This window comes from Cnephaeus nilssonii, assembly GCF_951640355.1.
Source record: "Cnephaeus nilssonii genome assembly, chromosome: 13".
NCBI classification, from domain to species: Eukaryota; Metazoa; Chordata; class Mammalia; order Chiroptera; family Vespertilionidae; genus Cnephaeus; species Cnephaeus nilssonii.
Window position 1 is genome coordinate 19,955,505 of NC_137084.1, and position 16,220 is coordinate 19,971,724.

General features: G+C 43.6%; 1 protein-coding gene across 1 annotated transcript in view; it reads right to left on the minus strand.

Moving 5' to 3' along the window:
- Positions 1–7,747: 7,747 nt before the first annotated feature.
- LOC307110075 (glycine N-phenylacetyltransferase-like) overlaps positions 7,748–16,220 on the minus strand; it is a gene marked incomplete at its 3' end in the record, with an annotated part of 44,390 nt that continues 35,917 nt past the window's right edge. Inside the window, exons 4-6 of the mRNA XM_079789120.1 lie at positions 9,868–9,994; positions 8,352–8,523; positions 7,748–8,150 (exon numbers count right to left, since the gene is read on the minus strand). Of these exons, the coding sequence (XP_079645246.1) occupies positions 7,748–8,150; positions 8,352–8,523; positions 9,868–9,994 (702 nt within the window). The remainder of the gene's footprint in view (positions 8,151–8,351; positions 8,524–9,867; positions 9,995–16,220) is intronic.

The window sequence follows — 16,220 nt, forward strand, 5'->3', positions numbered from 1 at the left end:
TGCCATTTAGGTGGCTATTCAAACTTGTCAGTGTTGTTCAGTTCTCTTGTCTTTTCTTTCGTATATCCCATCTGGTCTTCATTTTGTGTTATGATCTGCTAGATCATCCAGCTTTCTAATTATCTGTCAATAGTGTCCACTTTGCTACTCATCTGTCTACTGAGATTTTTTTACTGAAGTTCCATTATTTAATTTCCAAAATCTCTAAGTGATTCTTTCATATACATGTAACAGGAAATACTTGATAGTCTTCTCTTTGTTCTATTTCTCCTTCAGCAGGTGTGAATTCAGCCACAGGTTGACTCTGATGCCTCTGTTTTCCTTGCCAATTCTTTAGTCATTCCTGGTTTTCATTTTATCTTTGAGTTTGAGAGTTCCTCTTCACACCTGAAAAATGACAGTTGCACGTGCCTGGTATTTTGGGAAGATGGGATGGGACACATTGCAAGACATCACAATAGTGTGCCATATTTTTGTTAAGACCCTCTGCTCTTCCAAGCATCAGAAACTCTGTTCCTTCCTATCCCCAGTATCTCTCCTTACTGCCTCAAACTAGCAAAATGCTTAGCAAAAATCAGAATGGAATCAAGGGTCAACATGCCAAACTCTGGGTAATCTAGCTCTGATCAATAATAGGCCTGAGTTGGATTTCCTCCAACTTGTGTGTTGACTCTAGGCTGATCCTCCCCCTTGTAGACCCCCTTGTCTCCTTCCTAGCAGACATTTCACATGTATTATAGGTGGTGGATTCTTGCAGTTTCATTTCTCCCTAACCCTGATCTTCATTCTCCAGCTTGTAGGAATTCCCCAACACCACTGAAGCATTAATGAATTCTTCACTTCCCTGGCTCTTATTGATGTTAATTTAATCATTAAATGAAGCTTAGGCAGATAATAACTAGACTCCACCTGCAATATTGAGCCAATTCTCTAACACGCACTTCTACAATCCTCTTTATATCTATTTTTACAAGTGCATGTATTTAACTGCATTTTTGAAATGGGAAATAAAAACATAGCATGCTAAAGTAATTTTCCCGGTATCTTCACTGAGTGGCTGAACTACACCCAAAGGTAGACACACTCCTGACCTCTAGTCCTTCCTTGTTACCACATGACCTAGTGCACTAGACTTGGGCATTTAAAACAATAATCTGTAGTTCCACTACATGTAGCAGTCACAAGTCACTTTCACATGCAGTGTGTTCTCTTTTCCCTATAAAATCTCTTTAAATTATATATATATATATATTTAGAGGCCCTTTGTGCAAAGATTCGTGCAATAGGCCTTCCTTCTCCTGGCGGCTGGCACTCATTTTCCTCCGGCACTCAAGACCTCAGACTGCAGTAGAGCCAAGCCTTCAGCCTTCAGGCTTGGCTTTGGCCGCAGCCTAGCCAAACTTTCAGCCTTCAGGCTTGGCTCCGGCCTCAGTGGAGCCAAGCCTTCACCCTTCAGCAGAGCCAAGCCTTCAGCCTTCAGGTGTGGCTCTAGCCACAGCGGAGTCAAGCCTTCAGCCTTCAGCCTTCAGTGGAGCCTTCAGTATTCAGTCTTCAGTCTTCAGTCTTCTATCTGGCAGAGCCTTTGCCTTTGCTCTGTGACTGCATATGCAAATTAACCCGCCATTTTGTTGGGTTACTTTGCATGTTCACTCCTGATTGGCTGGTGGGCGTCATGGAGGTATGGTCAATTTGCATTTCTTTTACAAAGCAAAAGTGAGGGTGGTATGAAGGGGACACATTCTTCACTTTGAAGAATGCCGGATTGTGTATGCAACTTACCTTGGGGTGGTATGAAGGGGACACATGACAAGTAGTTTTAAAGCTGGGTTGGTGCTGAGCAGCATAGACAGAAAATTTGCCCTTAAATGTGGGGCCATGAGGACAGCTTCTTTGTAAAATAAGCTATATATATATATATATATATATATATATATATATATATATAAAGCCCATGGCCATGAAGACATGGACGACCAAATGACCAGTACATCCTCCAGGACCTCAGGCTCCGATTGACCAGAGGATGGCTAAACAAGAAATGGGGTCCCTCAGGCTCAGATCAATAAATGACAGTGGCAACTGGTGAGCGGCTGGAAGCCAGACCTTTTGGTCCCTCCTCCCGGTTCTCAGACTCCAATCAATCGGTGGCAGAGACAGGGTGGAACTGGGCACTGGCTCCCTTAGTAGACCTGCAGGTACAATCTCCAGAGGACAGGCCAGGCACCAACGGATCAGCGCTGCTGGCACGATCCCCACAGTGCTGCCGGCCTCCTGGAATTTGACCTCGGGCACTGCGGCCACTTCTCCTCCCTAAACACTGCACAAGGAAGAAAGGATAGTGCCAGCAGTGCCATGGGCAACCAGCGGTGACTGCTCTCCCTGTGCTTCCTCCAGGTCACTTGAGGCAGCACACTCCATATGAAGTGTGAGCACTGCACAAGGAAGGAATGTGTTAAAAAATAAAAACTTATGACCAAGAGAATGTTGCAGTCAACATCTGGAGTCCTGCTCAGGAGAAGGAAGAATTCCATAGCTGGCCAATGTTAAGATGTTTCTGAGTGACTGCCTGGTGTGTGACAGTTGTGTGACCGCAGAGAAGGGAGTCCAAGTTTCTCAGCAGAACACCAAGAAGTTCTTCTGAGTTCTGAACCTTAATAAGAAATGTGATACCGCACAGCACACGGTGCTGGCAGTGTCTGTGTGTCCTCAGTCTCTGCCTTCTTTTGCTGCTAAATTCAGCCTCAGTGTCACTGATGCATCCAGAAGGCTCTGCGGCTTCCTCAAAGGCCTTGGAGCACATTGTCTTTGACATGAAGATAGCTGCAGACTTCAGCATGCTGGAGAGTCAGAAGGAATTTGTGTGTTGGTACTGCTAGCACCATGAGGAAGAGCCCCAGCTACCCATGCTGACCTTCGCCTACCCCGACTGGATCCAATATGCAGAGTGTGTGCTGGGTCACCCCATCACTCTACACCTCTGTACAGCCAACTCTCCCCAGCAGATCATGGGTGCTCTGATGAAGCATTACTTCACCTGACGGCAGAACCTGTTTCCAGACAAGATTTTTCAAGATATTGTGGCCCCGTGTTATGACACTAAACTGGAGGCGCTTCAAGAAGATGTTCCCACAGCTTTGCATAGTTCCCGGGGTGCTGACTGAGTGTTAACATCAGGTGAAATTGTCCCTATAATGGAGCAAAGTGACCTTGCTTCGAATGACGCTGCCATGGACACTCTGATTGGAGACATGAAGGGGGAGGAGTTGAGGCTCCATGAGGGTGTCAGCTCTGATGGGTACCTGGCGCACATCTTCAGGCACATGGCCAAGGAGCTGTTCAATGAGGGTGTGCGGGTGCTCACACCCTGAGCAACAAAGACTTCCAGAGGGTCACCCTTGAAAGGGATGGAGAGGTTCTGCTATGCTTTGAGGCTGCTATGGCTTTTCGAACATCCAGAAGTGGTACTGAAGCTGTAGAGGGGCAAGTTCCCCTGCCACTTCGTGGAGGTTTTGGCCTCCACCAGGGATGCCTAAGAAGGAGGGGCCAGGCCCAGGCGGAGGACAGACATGCAGATAGGGCATGCTGCAGCAGATGGAAGGCATCTATGCTGCCATCCGGTGAGGCCCCCAGAGACCAGTTACCATGTGCAGGAGCTGTACCAGGAGTGGCTGGGAGAAGGGGCGATTCCCCATTGGCCCAAGCGGCTCTGCATACTGCCTAGCAGGGCCCAGGGCATCCTGCCAGGACATCAAGTGGTAAAGGTCCAGCAGAAGGCCGGCCTACAGGCCGCCTGAGGATGGGTGTCAGATGCGGGGAGGAAAGGCTTAGCATCTCTTGTCATTGCTTTGGTTTTCAGAATTCCCTGCTCCCCATCTATTGGTTCCCTCCCTCTAAGTGGCAGTGTCATGGTCACATGGGTGCAACTGGAATATTGTATATTGAGAGGATTGCCCTAATGTATGTATCCTTTTATCTGACGATAAAAAAATCCCAAAGAATAAGAATGGAGACAGTCTACAGTCCTTTAGGCATAAAAAAACTCCGGAAGTGTCCTGCTAAGTGCTGAGACTTGGTTCTGTCCATATGCCTCAGAGAGATTGGATGAGTAAATGGCCTGGTTTGGCCCTGACTTTACCCACTTATGTTACTCTTAAAGGTGTCTTTGCCACAATGTGAATAAACTGCCACCTTTTGGAATAGGGGCTCATATAAAATTCTGCATTCCCAACTTTTCTTGAAACAGATGTATGTTCTACAGCTGTGGCCACCATCCTGAGACCAGGTCCTGTCGCTGGGAATCAGGGGGCACTGGAGTGGAGCCCCCTCCCCTTGCTCTTTTACATTAAGGATTGAGCTGAACTCACTTTGGGGGAGGCGTGGCAAGGGTGACAGGTGTCACAGATGGAAGGATGGAGAATAGAGAGGCTGACACTCTTCTTGGTCCTTGCCTGGGTGGGGTCAGGAAGATGAGGGCTGGCCAGCCCACCCCACAATTGGGTGATATAGTGTCTTCTGTGTCCACTTCTCACCCCGTGTGCCTGGCCACTCCCCTCAGCTTTGGGCAGCCCTCTGCATTCCACAACACTGCACTCTGCTCTCACATGCTGCTCGTCCTAAATGAGAAGGAACAAAGCAGTTGGCCCACAGAAAACTACACAGAAAGATGGGTGTCACGGCTGGTGAGCACAGTGGTGGTAGAGGGAGCCTCTCCTGCCTCTGTGGCAGCACTAAGGGGCAGCGAGCCGAATGGTAAGATGCAGTGAGCAGGTGGGCAGTAAGGAGGGGTCCTGGACCATGAGAGGAATTTCCAACTGTTGGCTTAGGCCAATTCCCTGGGGTAACGGGCCTAACACGACAGGTGGACATCCCCTGAGTGGTCCCAGACTGTGAGAGGGTGCTGGCTGGGCTAAGAGACTTTCCTCCAGTGCATGAATTTTGTGCACCGGGCCTCTAGTCCTATATAATAAAACCCAAATATGCAAATAGACTGAACAGTGGAACGTCCATTCTCTATGACATGCACTGACCACCAGGGGGCAGACGCTCAATGCAGGAGCTTCCCCTGGTGTTCAGTGCACTCCCACAGGGGGAGTGCCACTCAACCAGAAGGAAGGCTCATGGCTGGTGAGCACAGCGGCAGTGGTGGGAGCCTCTCCTTCCTCTGCAGCAGTGCTAAGAACCAATTGGGCATCCCCCAAGTGGTCCCAAACTGCAAGAGGGAGCAGGCTGGGCTGAGAGCCACCCCCCGCCCCCATGCACAAATTTGTGCCATGGGCCTCTAGTATTGTAATAACTGTGTATGGAGCGATGTAGGAACTAAACTTACTGAAGAACTCATGTTGTAAATTATATAGCTATCTAACTACTATCCTATATAACAACGAGCTAATATTCTAATTAGACCCAAAAGCAGAACAACCTTCTGGAACTGCCTGCCAGAACAAGCAGTGGGTGGGGGTCAGGGTCAGGCAGCTTGCTCTGTCAGTCCAGCCAAGGAGGTACTGGCACCCCCGTTTCTGCAAAGGTAGTGAGAGAGGCAGAAGCATAGGATCAGTCCCAGTGCCGTGCCTGCCGAGGAGGCGGCCACAAAGGAGCTGGCCTACCCTGCAATTGGACAAACCCTAAGGGCTCCCAGGCTGCCAGAGGGATGTCTGACTGACAGCTTAGGCCTGATCCCCTGGGTAGTGGGCCTAAGCCTTTAGTAGGACATCCCCAAGGGGTCCCAGACTGCAAGAGCATGTAGGATGGGCTGAGGGACCCCGGAGTACATGAAATTTTGTGCACTGGGCCTCTAGTTATATATAGATGCAGTGAATATAAAATATTGAATGTCTATTTAATTGAAAAACATTTATGAAATATGACAAATTAATTAGAAAAAAAATTACATTGCCCTAGCCAGTTTGGCTCAATGGATAGAGTGTCGGCCTAGGTCCTAAAGGGTCCCGGGTTCAATTCCAGTCAAGGGCACATGCACAGGTTGCAGGCACAATCCCCAGTAGAGAACATGCAGGAAGCAGCCGATCAATGATTCTTTCTCATCACTGATGTTTCTATTTCTTTCTCCCTCTCATTTCCTCTCTGGAATCAATAAAAATAGATTTTAAAAAATTACATTATAACTACTAAGGCAAAACAATATATCTAAGAAGTGTGCAATACTAAATTTCATCTATAGTTCTAAGGCTCCTGGACCAGCAGCATCAGAAAACTTGTTAGAAATGTAAATCTGGGACTCTACCCCAAATCTACTGAATCAGAAAATCTAAGGGTAAGGCCCACTATCTGTATTAACAATCCCCCAAAATGCTTCAGATGCATCCTCAAGTGAGAGAACCTCAACTTCTAAACCGGTGGCTCTCAACTGAAGTTGATTTTGCCACCAGGGGAGGTTATCAAGAGCTGGAGACATTTTTAGTTGTCATAACTGGAATGGAAAATGTTACTGACATTCAGTGGGTAGTGGGCAGGGATCCTGCTCCATATCCTATAAATGCATAGGATGGCCCTATAACAAAGAATTGTCCACCCTATAATGCCCATTGTACCAAGGTTGAGAATCCCTTCTCTAAACTGAGCCTCCACTCTTTTGAGTGGACAAGAAATTAAACCTCACACACTGGTTTCTCTGTTTGTGGGGCCTTCATCCTCAATTCCACAGCCTAATTCTAGTTGTAGATGGACCACAAGCACACAGGTTCTTAGTCCAGGTGACTGTCTTCAGTCCAGTGCTCTCTTTGTTGCCCAGTGCCAAGGTGTAGTGCTGTTCCTGTTGAAATGTTGTGGCAGGAAACTCTCCCAACTACCCTGATCCAACTGGGACAAAAATTGCTCCACACCACCAACCAGATTTTCCCATGAGACTATTGTCTGAACTGCATAGAATTTAGGCATCCTGAAACAATGTGCCAAGGTCAAGTGAAACAGTAGGTACCCATGATGTACTGTTCTCCCCCTAAAATTCTCTCTCCTCAATAAAAAGCCACCTCCCTGGGTCTGGGTCTTCCCACTCTCCATAAACCCAACTCAGTCATTTCCCATTACGAACCACTTTACTTTAACTTGGACAATCAAACACAAAATCTCTTTATTGTTTGGGGTTTGGGTGGATTTAGAAAGCTCTGCTTTTAGAAGCAACATTGAATCATTTTCCCTTTGTGGGAGTGAGGAGAGGACAGGCTAATATAAGTTAGTCTTTTTCTTTGTAACTCTGCCTGACATATCACGTACACTATGTTTAACCTAGTATTTCATACATATTTATGTATAATCCTTTAATGTATTGAGAAAGCAGCAATCAGAGGAGAGGATGATCTCTACAGACCTACTGAGCAGAGACCACTTGCTGATCATTAACAGAAAGACCATAGAAAGAGAGAAGAATAAGTCATAATGCTCAGAAACTATACCTCTTCCTGGAAAATCTGGCAAGGCTTTACACATCCACACACTATGAATTCCAGGAGAAGCCATTCTGGGCAGCATGCAGCTGATGAAAGATGTCCAGTAGTGTGGGGGAACTAAACCATGTGGAGTGCCTGGGGCTGCATCAACCTGAGACATCTAAGGGAAGCCAGCAGTGACTTGAGTACAGGGAACATGGTATTGAATATTTGCACTACCTCCCCAGAGCCCACTACTTTATTGATAATTACAATTATGTACAATTTATTCTTTCTCTCTGTCCACCGATCCATTGCTCGAGCCACATGTTGGGGCCCATCTGATACTTGTTTGTAGGATGGAGTCACAGAGGCACACAGTTCCACTGGTTCCAAGTACAGGGTATGCAGATATAATGCAGATTGTAACTTACTTTCTGCATAATTTTGTTATTCTTGTTAGTGTGATAGTACACGGGGAAGCCGAGGTTGTTTAGAGCCTGGGACTGGATATAGATGACATAGGTGATGAGGCCCTGCTTCTGGAACTCAGGCAGGGTGCCTGCCATCCGTATCTCTCCTGTCTGGTCCATCAGGTTCCAGCACACAGGGTTCCCCTCAGGCCCCAGCAGACAGAATGTGGGGAAGGTCTGTATACAGCGCTCGATGAATCTCTGGCTCCTCTCATTGCCACCAAAATGCCAGAATTTATTCACCAGGGCAGCATGGGTAACATCCAGGGATGAGGGTTTAAGTATTTCTTGATTGCTATGGAGGTTTCAAGAGAAAAGTAAAGTCCATGAGTACTTATTATATTTGTTCTTGTCCCTATTCTCCATAATATATTTCTGAAAAACGATGATTTGTGCTGCTTTGAAGCATGTTGACCATAGGGAGGCAGGAGTAAAAGCAGAAAGAGAAGTTGGGAGGCTACTTCGGGAATGGGAGGTGAAAGTAGTGCAAACTTACATGGCCTTGGGTTTGCCACCACCAGGTGGTAAGTTCTTTACATCAAACAAGGAAGGAATCAGTTTCTTTACAGTATCAAGCATCACAAAGATAAAGCACTGCGTGTGTTGGACTTTGAAGGATTTCCTGGCTGCGAGATTTTGTATCACCTCATTCAGGTTGGACTGGGAACCTAGACAGGGTTTTAAGGAGACATGCAATTATTTCAGTGCATTTTATGGAGAAGCTGTCCAGTGGAGTGGCACATGTCTTCCATTTATAGTCCAAAAACCTAGGTTTTGGATTGGTGCTGCCGACAGTTGATGGGACATCACATAGTCAGGATTTGTGCAATGAACATGCTCAGAGATTCATTCACAACCGTGCTCATGCCATTCGTGGTAATGCAAAGATAGAAATCAAGTTTTCTGGGCTACATGACTGTATTGTTTTGATAGTCACAGTAGATGCATTATAAAAACAATAGTAGCCAACATCTCTTGTGTGCTTACTCTGTTCATAGTATGGCAGATTGTTGCAGGAATGACCCACAATTTGCCCTTATCTCTTTGTATCTTTTCCCTGGAATAGTCTCCTCCTGCACTGCATCTGACCCTGGCCATGTGACATGCTTTTGCCAATGGAAAAGAGTAAATTTGATGCATGGAGTGGCTAAAGGGGGCTTGCAACCTGGGCTTTCTTTGGGCTCCTGATTTCCTTGAGACCAACACTATATGGATAGGATTAGGCTAGTCAGCTAAGGACTTGTACTTCTATCATTCTGTCACCAAGGTGGCCAGCACCAATAGCCAGAACCGTCATTCAGGCATGTGAGTGAGGTCATACTAGAGCAACCAGCACATAGTCCATTCATTAACACCCTACAGCTACAAGAGGAAATCCTGATGAAACCAGCAGAAGAACTGCCTTGCAAAACCCAGCCCAAATGTTGATTCACAGAATTATGGGGTTTGTTCTGCAGTCCAAGTTAATTGACACAGATAGGTATTGTGCTAAGCAATTCCTATTCAACATATTATCTAATGTTTTCAACACCCCTGTGTTTTAGCCCATTGTTATCCTTGTTTTTATATATGACTCAGTGAGGATAATTCAAGTGGCTAAAATGACATAACAAGTAACAGACAAATGCCATCCGAAAGAGTGTGATTCTGGATGGCATGCTCATAACCATGACGGTTTCCTTAATGACCTAGGAGGTGCTTTATGGCATGAGTTGTCATTCGTATTCCTGTCATGGAAGGCCCCAGGGCAAGCTTTGCTCTGGCATTCAGTCAACCTAAGGGATTCTGGATATGTCTGCAAAATAAATTTGTGGCTATCAAACAATTATATTATGTTTCGTATATGAAGCCTGTTATTTGCAAGCTTTGAGGGTGCTTTTCCCCATTACAGGTATATTAACAGCTAAGTAAAAAACTGATAGCAGGCTGAGGTATGGAGAAAGACATGAATCATAAGGGAAATTGTCAGGAGAGAGAAGTGAGTCAGCATACTTCCCATTCCTCTTACTCACTTTGGATCTGCAAATGCTGTTTCCAATTGATGACTTCTGGTGAGCCAAGCCATTCCTGACAGTTATTGAGATCTTTGGAGTATATTTGGTAAGTATTTGTATAGTGATCAAGGTCATCCACCATTTCCTGTTTGCATTGGGAAAAGCAGAATCAACCAACATATTTGTATTTTGTGATTGCCATACCGGTTGTCAATTCCATTATGCTCTGATATTTTTAAATATCAGGTGTTTTGTTCGTGTATTATTTTTATTGAGAAAGTATATATGTTATGAAGTCAAGTCAAGGACTTCCTTATTCAATTCATATTTAAAAATTTTCTGAATAAAACTATATTGAACTCAGCTCTTGCTTTAAAATTAAAAACAAGTGACCTATTTAAAATTTAACATTTCTTTCAAAAAGCACAGGACAGTCAGACTTTTAGTAAAATGCTTTTTGTACATGTTTATTCTCTGGTGGTAAATGTGTTAGCTCCAACGGCTTCAGCAAACAAAAGCAAAAGCAAAGCAAAACAAAACAAAAACAAAGATACTTAGTGTTCTCTTATGATTTTTAAACAAATCAGATTAGGGAAATGTTCACATTCTACCATGCTTGCAAATTCTTAGGAACAGGCAGACACAATTATCAGACGTTTCTAATCATCAATAATGATCTGATATAATAAAAGGCCAGAGGCCATAAGCGACAAGAACACAACGACCAGAGATCAGACCACCATGGCCCCTCACTGGGCTCGCCCTGCCCCCAAGCAAGCTGTTAGGGCTGATCAGGCAGGCAGTCAGAGTGGTTAGGGGTGATCAGGTAGGCAGACCAGTGGTTAGGAGTGAGAGGTAGGCAGGCAAGTGGTTAGAGGTGATCAGGTAGGCAGATGGCCCCTCACTGGGCTGGCCCCAACCCCAAGCAAGCAGTTACGGGTGATCAGGCAGGCAGGCAGAATGGTTAGGGGTGATCAGGTAGGTAGGCCATTGCCTAGGGGAGATCAGGTAGGCAGGCAGAATGTTTAGGGGTGATCAGGCAGGCAGACCAACAATTAGCGGTGATCAGATAGGCAGGCAAGTGATTAGGGGTGATTATATAGGCAGGCCAGCAGTTCAGGGGCAATCCGGTAGGCAGAGGGCCCCTGCTGGGCTCTCCGGCCACCCAGCAAGCAGTTAGGGCTGATCAGGCAGGCAGGCAGGCAGGCAGGCAGAGTGCTTAGGGGCGATCAGGTAGGCAGGCCAGCAGTTAGGGGCGATCACTAGGCAGATAGCCCCTCAAAGGGCTGGCCCCGCCCCCAGCAAAGAAAGAGGGAGGGTCATGCCAGCCAAGCCATTGCACCCCAGCCTGTTTCCTGCAGATGGAGGCCACCAGTGGCAGGGTTGGGGTACAGCACCGCACAGATGGCAAGCAGTAGCAGTGTTGGTGCTGGTGCCAGCTGCTGGCAGCCAGGGGAAGTAAAGTCCCATAGGCCCTGATCATAGGCCAGGCTAGGGACATTACCCAAGGGGTCCGGGATTGTGAGAGGGTGCAGGCCAGGCTGAGGGACCCCTCCAAGTGTACGCAATTTCGTGCACCGGGCCTCTAGTTTTGTAAATAAAGAAGCAACATTTTCAAAACTAAAATCAGCTAAAGTATTTAGCTAACATTTACAAAACTCAAGTAGAGAGTAAACTGACAGTGAACATCTTTGGCCAAAAGTATAAATCTTGCTCTAGACCAAAGATTTCTAAAAAATGTGGGCTCTGACCATGTCTCTGTCAAAACTGATGGAGGTAACAGACTTAGAATACCCTCCTATGAATGATGAAACAAAACAAAGTTATAAGATGAATAAGTTCTGAGGATCAAATGTGCAGCATGGTGATTGTAGTTAGTAATACTGTATTAGGTATTCTTGAAAACTGCTAAGAGAGAAAAACTTAAATATTTTCATCTCAAAAATGAAATAGTCATTATGTAACATGATGGAGGTGTCAACTACAACCATGGTAATGATCAAATATACACATTGCACATCTTAAACTTACACAGTCTTATATGTCAATGATCTCTCATGAGATGGATAACTTATTTTTAAAACTGTATTTTTGAAAGTAGCTCAAGTAATACTTCTCATTGAGGTTTTATCAATAATACAGTCTCTTTTCCCCCCAAATTATTTGATTTGGTGAAATATTTTTTTTACCAATTTTACTTATATTCAAGTTATATCCAAGTTTAATATTTTAATGTTAATAAACTAGAGGCCCGGTGCACGAATTCATGCACCAGTGTGGTCCCTCAGCCTGTCCTGCGGGATCGGGCTGAAACTGGCTCTCCAACATCCCCCAAGTGGTCCTGGATTGCGAGAGAGTGCAGGCCAGGCCAAGGAACCCCACTTGTGCTCAATGAGGGCTGGGGTGGGATGCGGGAGGTTGGCTAGCCGGGGAGGGACTGCAGGAGGCCTATAGGGCATGTCTAGCCCATTTCACTTAGTCCTGATCAGCCGGACCCCAGTAGCAAGCTAAGGTACTGCTTGGAGCCTCTGCCCCCTGGTTGTCAGTGCACGTCATAGCGACTGGTTGATCACTCGATTGTCTGCCCCCTGATGACAGTGCATGTCATAGCGAGTAGTTAAGTGGTCTTAGCATATCATTAGCATATTGCACTTTTATTGGTTGAACAGATGACGGAAAGACCAGACACTTAGCATATTAGGCTGTTATTATATAGGATTTTTAGTTTTGAAATATTTTAACTATTTAATGTCATTAACTTTTAAAAATTATCACAATATGTAACCAACAACTACAACCATGTCATTTTGCTCTTAAAGTTCCCTAATTCTCTGTGTTGTTTTAGACATTATGTCTCACAATTAGTAATTTGTTTGCTTTGGATGAAGTCGTTCTGACCCTCTATAAAATTTTTTAAAATTTATCCTTGACATGCAGTTTTGGTAAATTTTCCACTAGGAAGCATTTCTGATCCTTTCCCTGCAAACTCTACTACATATAGTTTTTTTTTTCCATTTTTTTATTAAGGTATTATAGGTGTACATATCTTACCATTGCCCGCACCCCCACCCCACTCCCATACATGCCCTCAACCCCAGTGTTTTGCGTCCATTGGTTATGCTTATATAAATGCATACAAGTCCTTCGGTTGATCTCTTATCTCCCCCACCTCTCCCTAACCTTCCTGCTGTAATTTGACAGTATGTTTGATGCTTTACTGCCTCTGTATATATCTTTTGTTCATCAGTTTATAATGTTCTTTATTATCCATAAATGAGTGAGATCATGTGGTATTTTTCTTTCATTGACTGGCTTATTTCTCTTAGCATAATGTTCTCCAGTTCCATCCACGTTGCTGCAAATGGTAAGAATTCCTTCTTTTTTATGGCAGCATAGTATGCCATTGTGTAGATGTACCACAGATTTCTGATCCAGTCATCTGCTGACAGGCACCTAGGCTGTTTCCAAATCTTAGCTATTGTAAATAGTGCTGCTATGAACATAGGGGTGCATATATCCTTTCTGATTGGTGTTTCTAGTTTCTTAGGATATATTCCTAGGAGTGGGATTACTGGGTCAAATGGGAGTTCCATTTTCAGTTTTTTGAGGAAACTCCATACTGTTCTCCACAGTGGCTGCACCAGCCTGCATTCCCACTAGCAGTGCACGATGGTTCCTTTTTGTCCACACCCTCGCCAACACTTGTCGTTTTTTGATTTGTTGATGATATCCATTCTGACAGGTGTGAGATGGTACCGCATTGTTGTTTTGATTTGCATCTCTCAGATAATTAGTGACTTTGAGCATGTTTTCATATGTCTCTTGACCTTCCTTCTGTCTTCTTTCGAAAAGATTCTATTTGCCCATTTTTTTATTGGATCATCTATCTTCCTTTTATTAAGTTGTATAAGCTGCCTGTAGATGTTGGAGATTAAACCTTTATCAGTGAGAACATATGCAAATATGTTCTCCCCTTCAGTAGACTTTCTTGTTGTTTTGTTGATAGTTTCTTTTACTGTAAAAAAGCTTTTTATTTTGATGTAGTCCCATTTGTTTATTTTCTCTTTAGCTTCCATTGCCCTAGGAGCAATATCAGTAAATAAGTTCTTTCGGCATATGTCTGAGATTTTGCTGCCTGTGGATTCCTCTAGTATTTTTATGGTTTCCCGTCTTATGTTTAAGTCCTTTATCCATTTTGAGTTTATTTTTGTGTATGGTGTAAGTTGGTGGTCCAGTTTCATTTTTTTTTTTGCATGTATCTGTCCAATTTTCCCAACACCATTTATTGAAGAGATTGTCTTGACTCCATTGTATGATCATGCCTCCTTTGTCAAATATTAATTGAGCATAATGGTTTGGGTCGATATCTGGATTCTCAATTCTATTCCATTGGTCTATATGTCTGTTCTTGTGCCAGTACCATGCTGTTTTTAGAACAGTGGCCTTGTAATACAGCTTGAAATCTGGTATTGAGATCCCACCTACTTTATTCTTCTTTCTCAGGATATCTGTGGCTATTCGTGGTCTTTTTTAATTCCAGATGAATTTTTGGAGAGTTCTTTCTAGGTCTGTGAAATATGCCATTGGTATTTTAATGGGGAGTGCATTGAATCTATAGATTGCTTTGGGTAGTATGGACATTTTAATGATGTTGATTCTACCAATCCATGAACATGGTATGTTCTTCCATCTCTTTACATCTTCCTCTATCTCTTTTTTCAGTGTCCTATAGTTTTCCACATATACTTCTTTTACCTCCTTATTTAAGTTTATTCTTAGATATCTTAATTTTTTTGGTGCAATGGTGAATGGGATTGCTTTTTTAGTCTCTCTTTCTGTATGTTCACTATTGGTGTATAGAAAGGCCATAAATTTCTTGGTGTTAATTTTGTATCCTGCTACATTGCCGAATTCATCTATTAAGTCCATTAGTTTTTTATGGAGTCTTTCGGATTTTTTATGTACAATATTATGTCATCTGCATATAAGGACAGCTTTACTTCTTCTTTTCTAATTTGGATGCATTTCATTTCTTCTTCTTGTCTAATTGCAATGGGTAATACTTCCAGTACTATGTCAAACAGGAGTGGTGAGAGTGGGCATCCCTGTCTTGTTCCTGTTCTTAGGAGAAATGGTTTCAATTTTTGCCCATTGATTATGATGTTAGCTATGGGTTTACCATACATAGCTTTTATTATGTTGAGGTATGATCCTTCTATTCCTGCATTGTTGAGAGTTTTTATCAAGAAAGGGTGTTGGATTTTGTCAAATGCTTTTTCTGCATCAATTGATATGACTATGTGATTTTTATCTCTCAATTTGTTTATGTGATGTATCACGTTTATTGATTTGTGGATATTGTACCATCCTTGCATCCCTGGGATAAATCCTACTTGGTCACGGTGTATGATCTTTCTGATGTACTCCTGGATCTGATTTGCTAGAATTTTGTTGAGGATTTTGGCATCTATGTTCATGAGGGATATTGGCCTGTAATTCTCTTTCATTGTGTTGTCTTTATCTGGTTTTCGTATTAGGGTGATACTGGCTTCATAGAAGGAGCTTGGAAGTGTTCCTTCCTCTTGAATTTTTTGGAATAGTCTGAGGAGGATAGGTTTTAGTTCTTCCTTATGTTTGGTAAAACTCCCCTGTGAAGCCGTTTGGCCCTTGGCTTTTGTTTACTGGAAGCTTTTTGATGACTGCTTCAATTTCTTCCATAGTTATTGGCCTATTAAGATGTTTAGATTCTTCCTGATTGAGTTTTGGAAGGTTATATTTTTCTAGAAAAATGTCCATTTCTTCCAGGTTGTATAGGTTGTTGGAATAGAGTTGTTTGTAGTATTTTTTAACAATCCTTTGTATTTCTGTGGGGTCTGTTGTTATTTCACATCTTTCATTTCTGATTTTGTTTATTTGGGTCATCTCTCTTTACTTCTTGGTGAGCCTTGCTAGAGGTTCATTTATCTTGTTTATCCTTTCAAAGAACCAGCTCTTGGTTTTGTTGATCTTTTGTATTGTTTCTTTGGTCTCTATGTCGTTTATCTCGGCTCTGATCTTTATTATTTCTTTCCTTCTGCTTACACTGGGCTTTTCTTGTTGCTCTCTTTCTAACTCTTTGAGTTGTAGGGTTAGGTAATTTATTACCATTGTTTCTTGTTTTTTGCAGCAGGCTTGTAGAGCTATGAACTTCCCTCACAAGACTGCTTTCGCTGTGTCCCATAGATTTTGGATTGTTGTGTTTTCATTGTCATTTGTTGCCATGATGTTTTTTATTTCTTCCTTGATCTCTCTGGTAACCCAGTCATTGCTTAATAGCATGCTGCTGAGTCTTCATGTGTTTGATTTTTTTGGATTATTTTTATTGTAGTTGA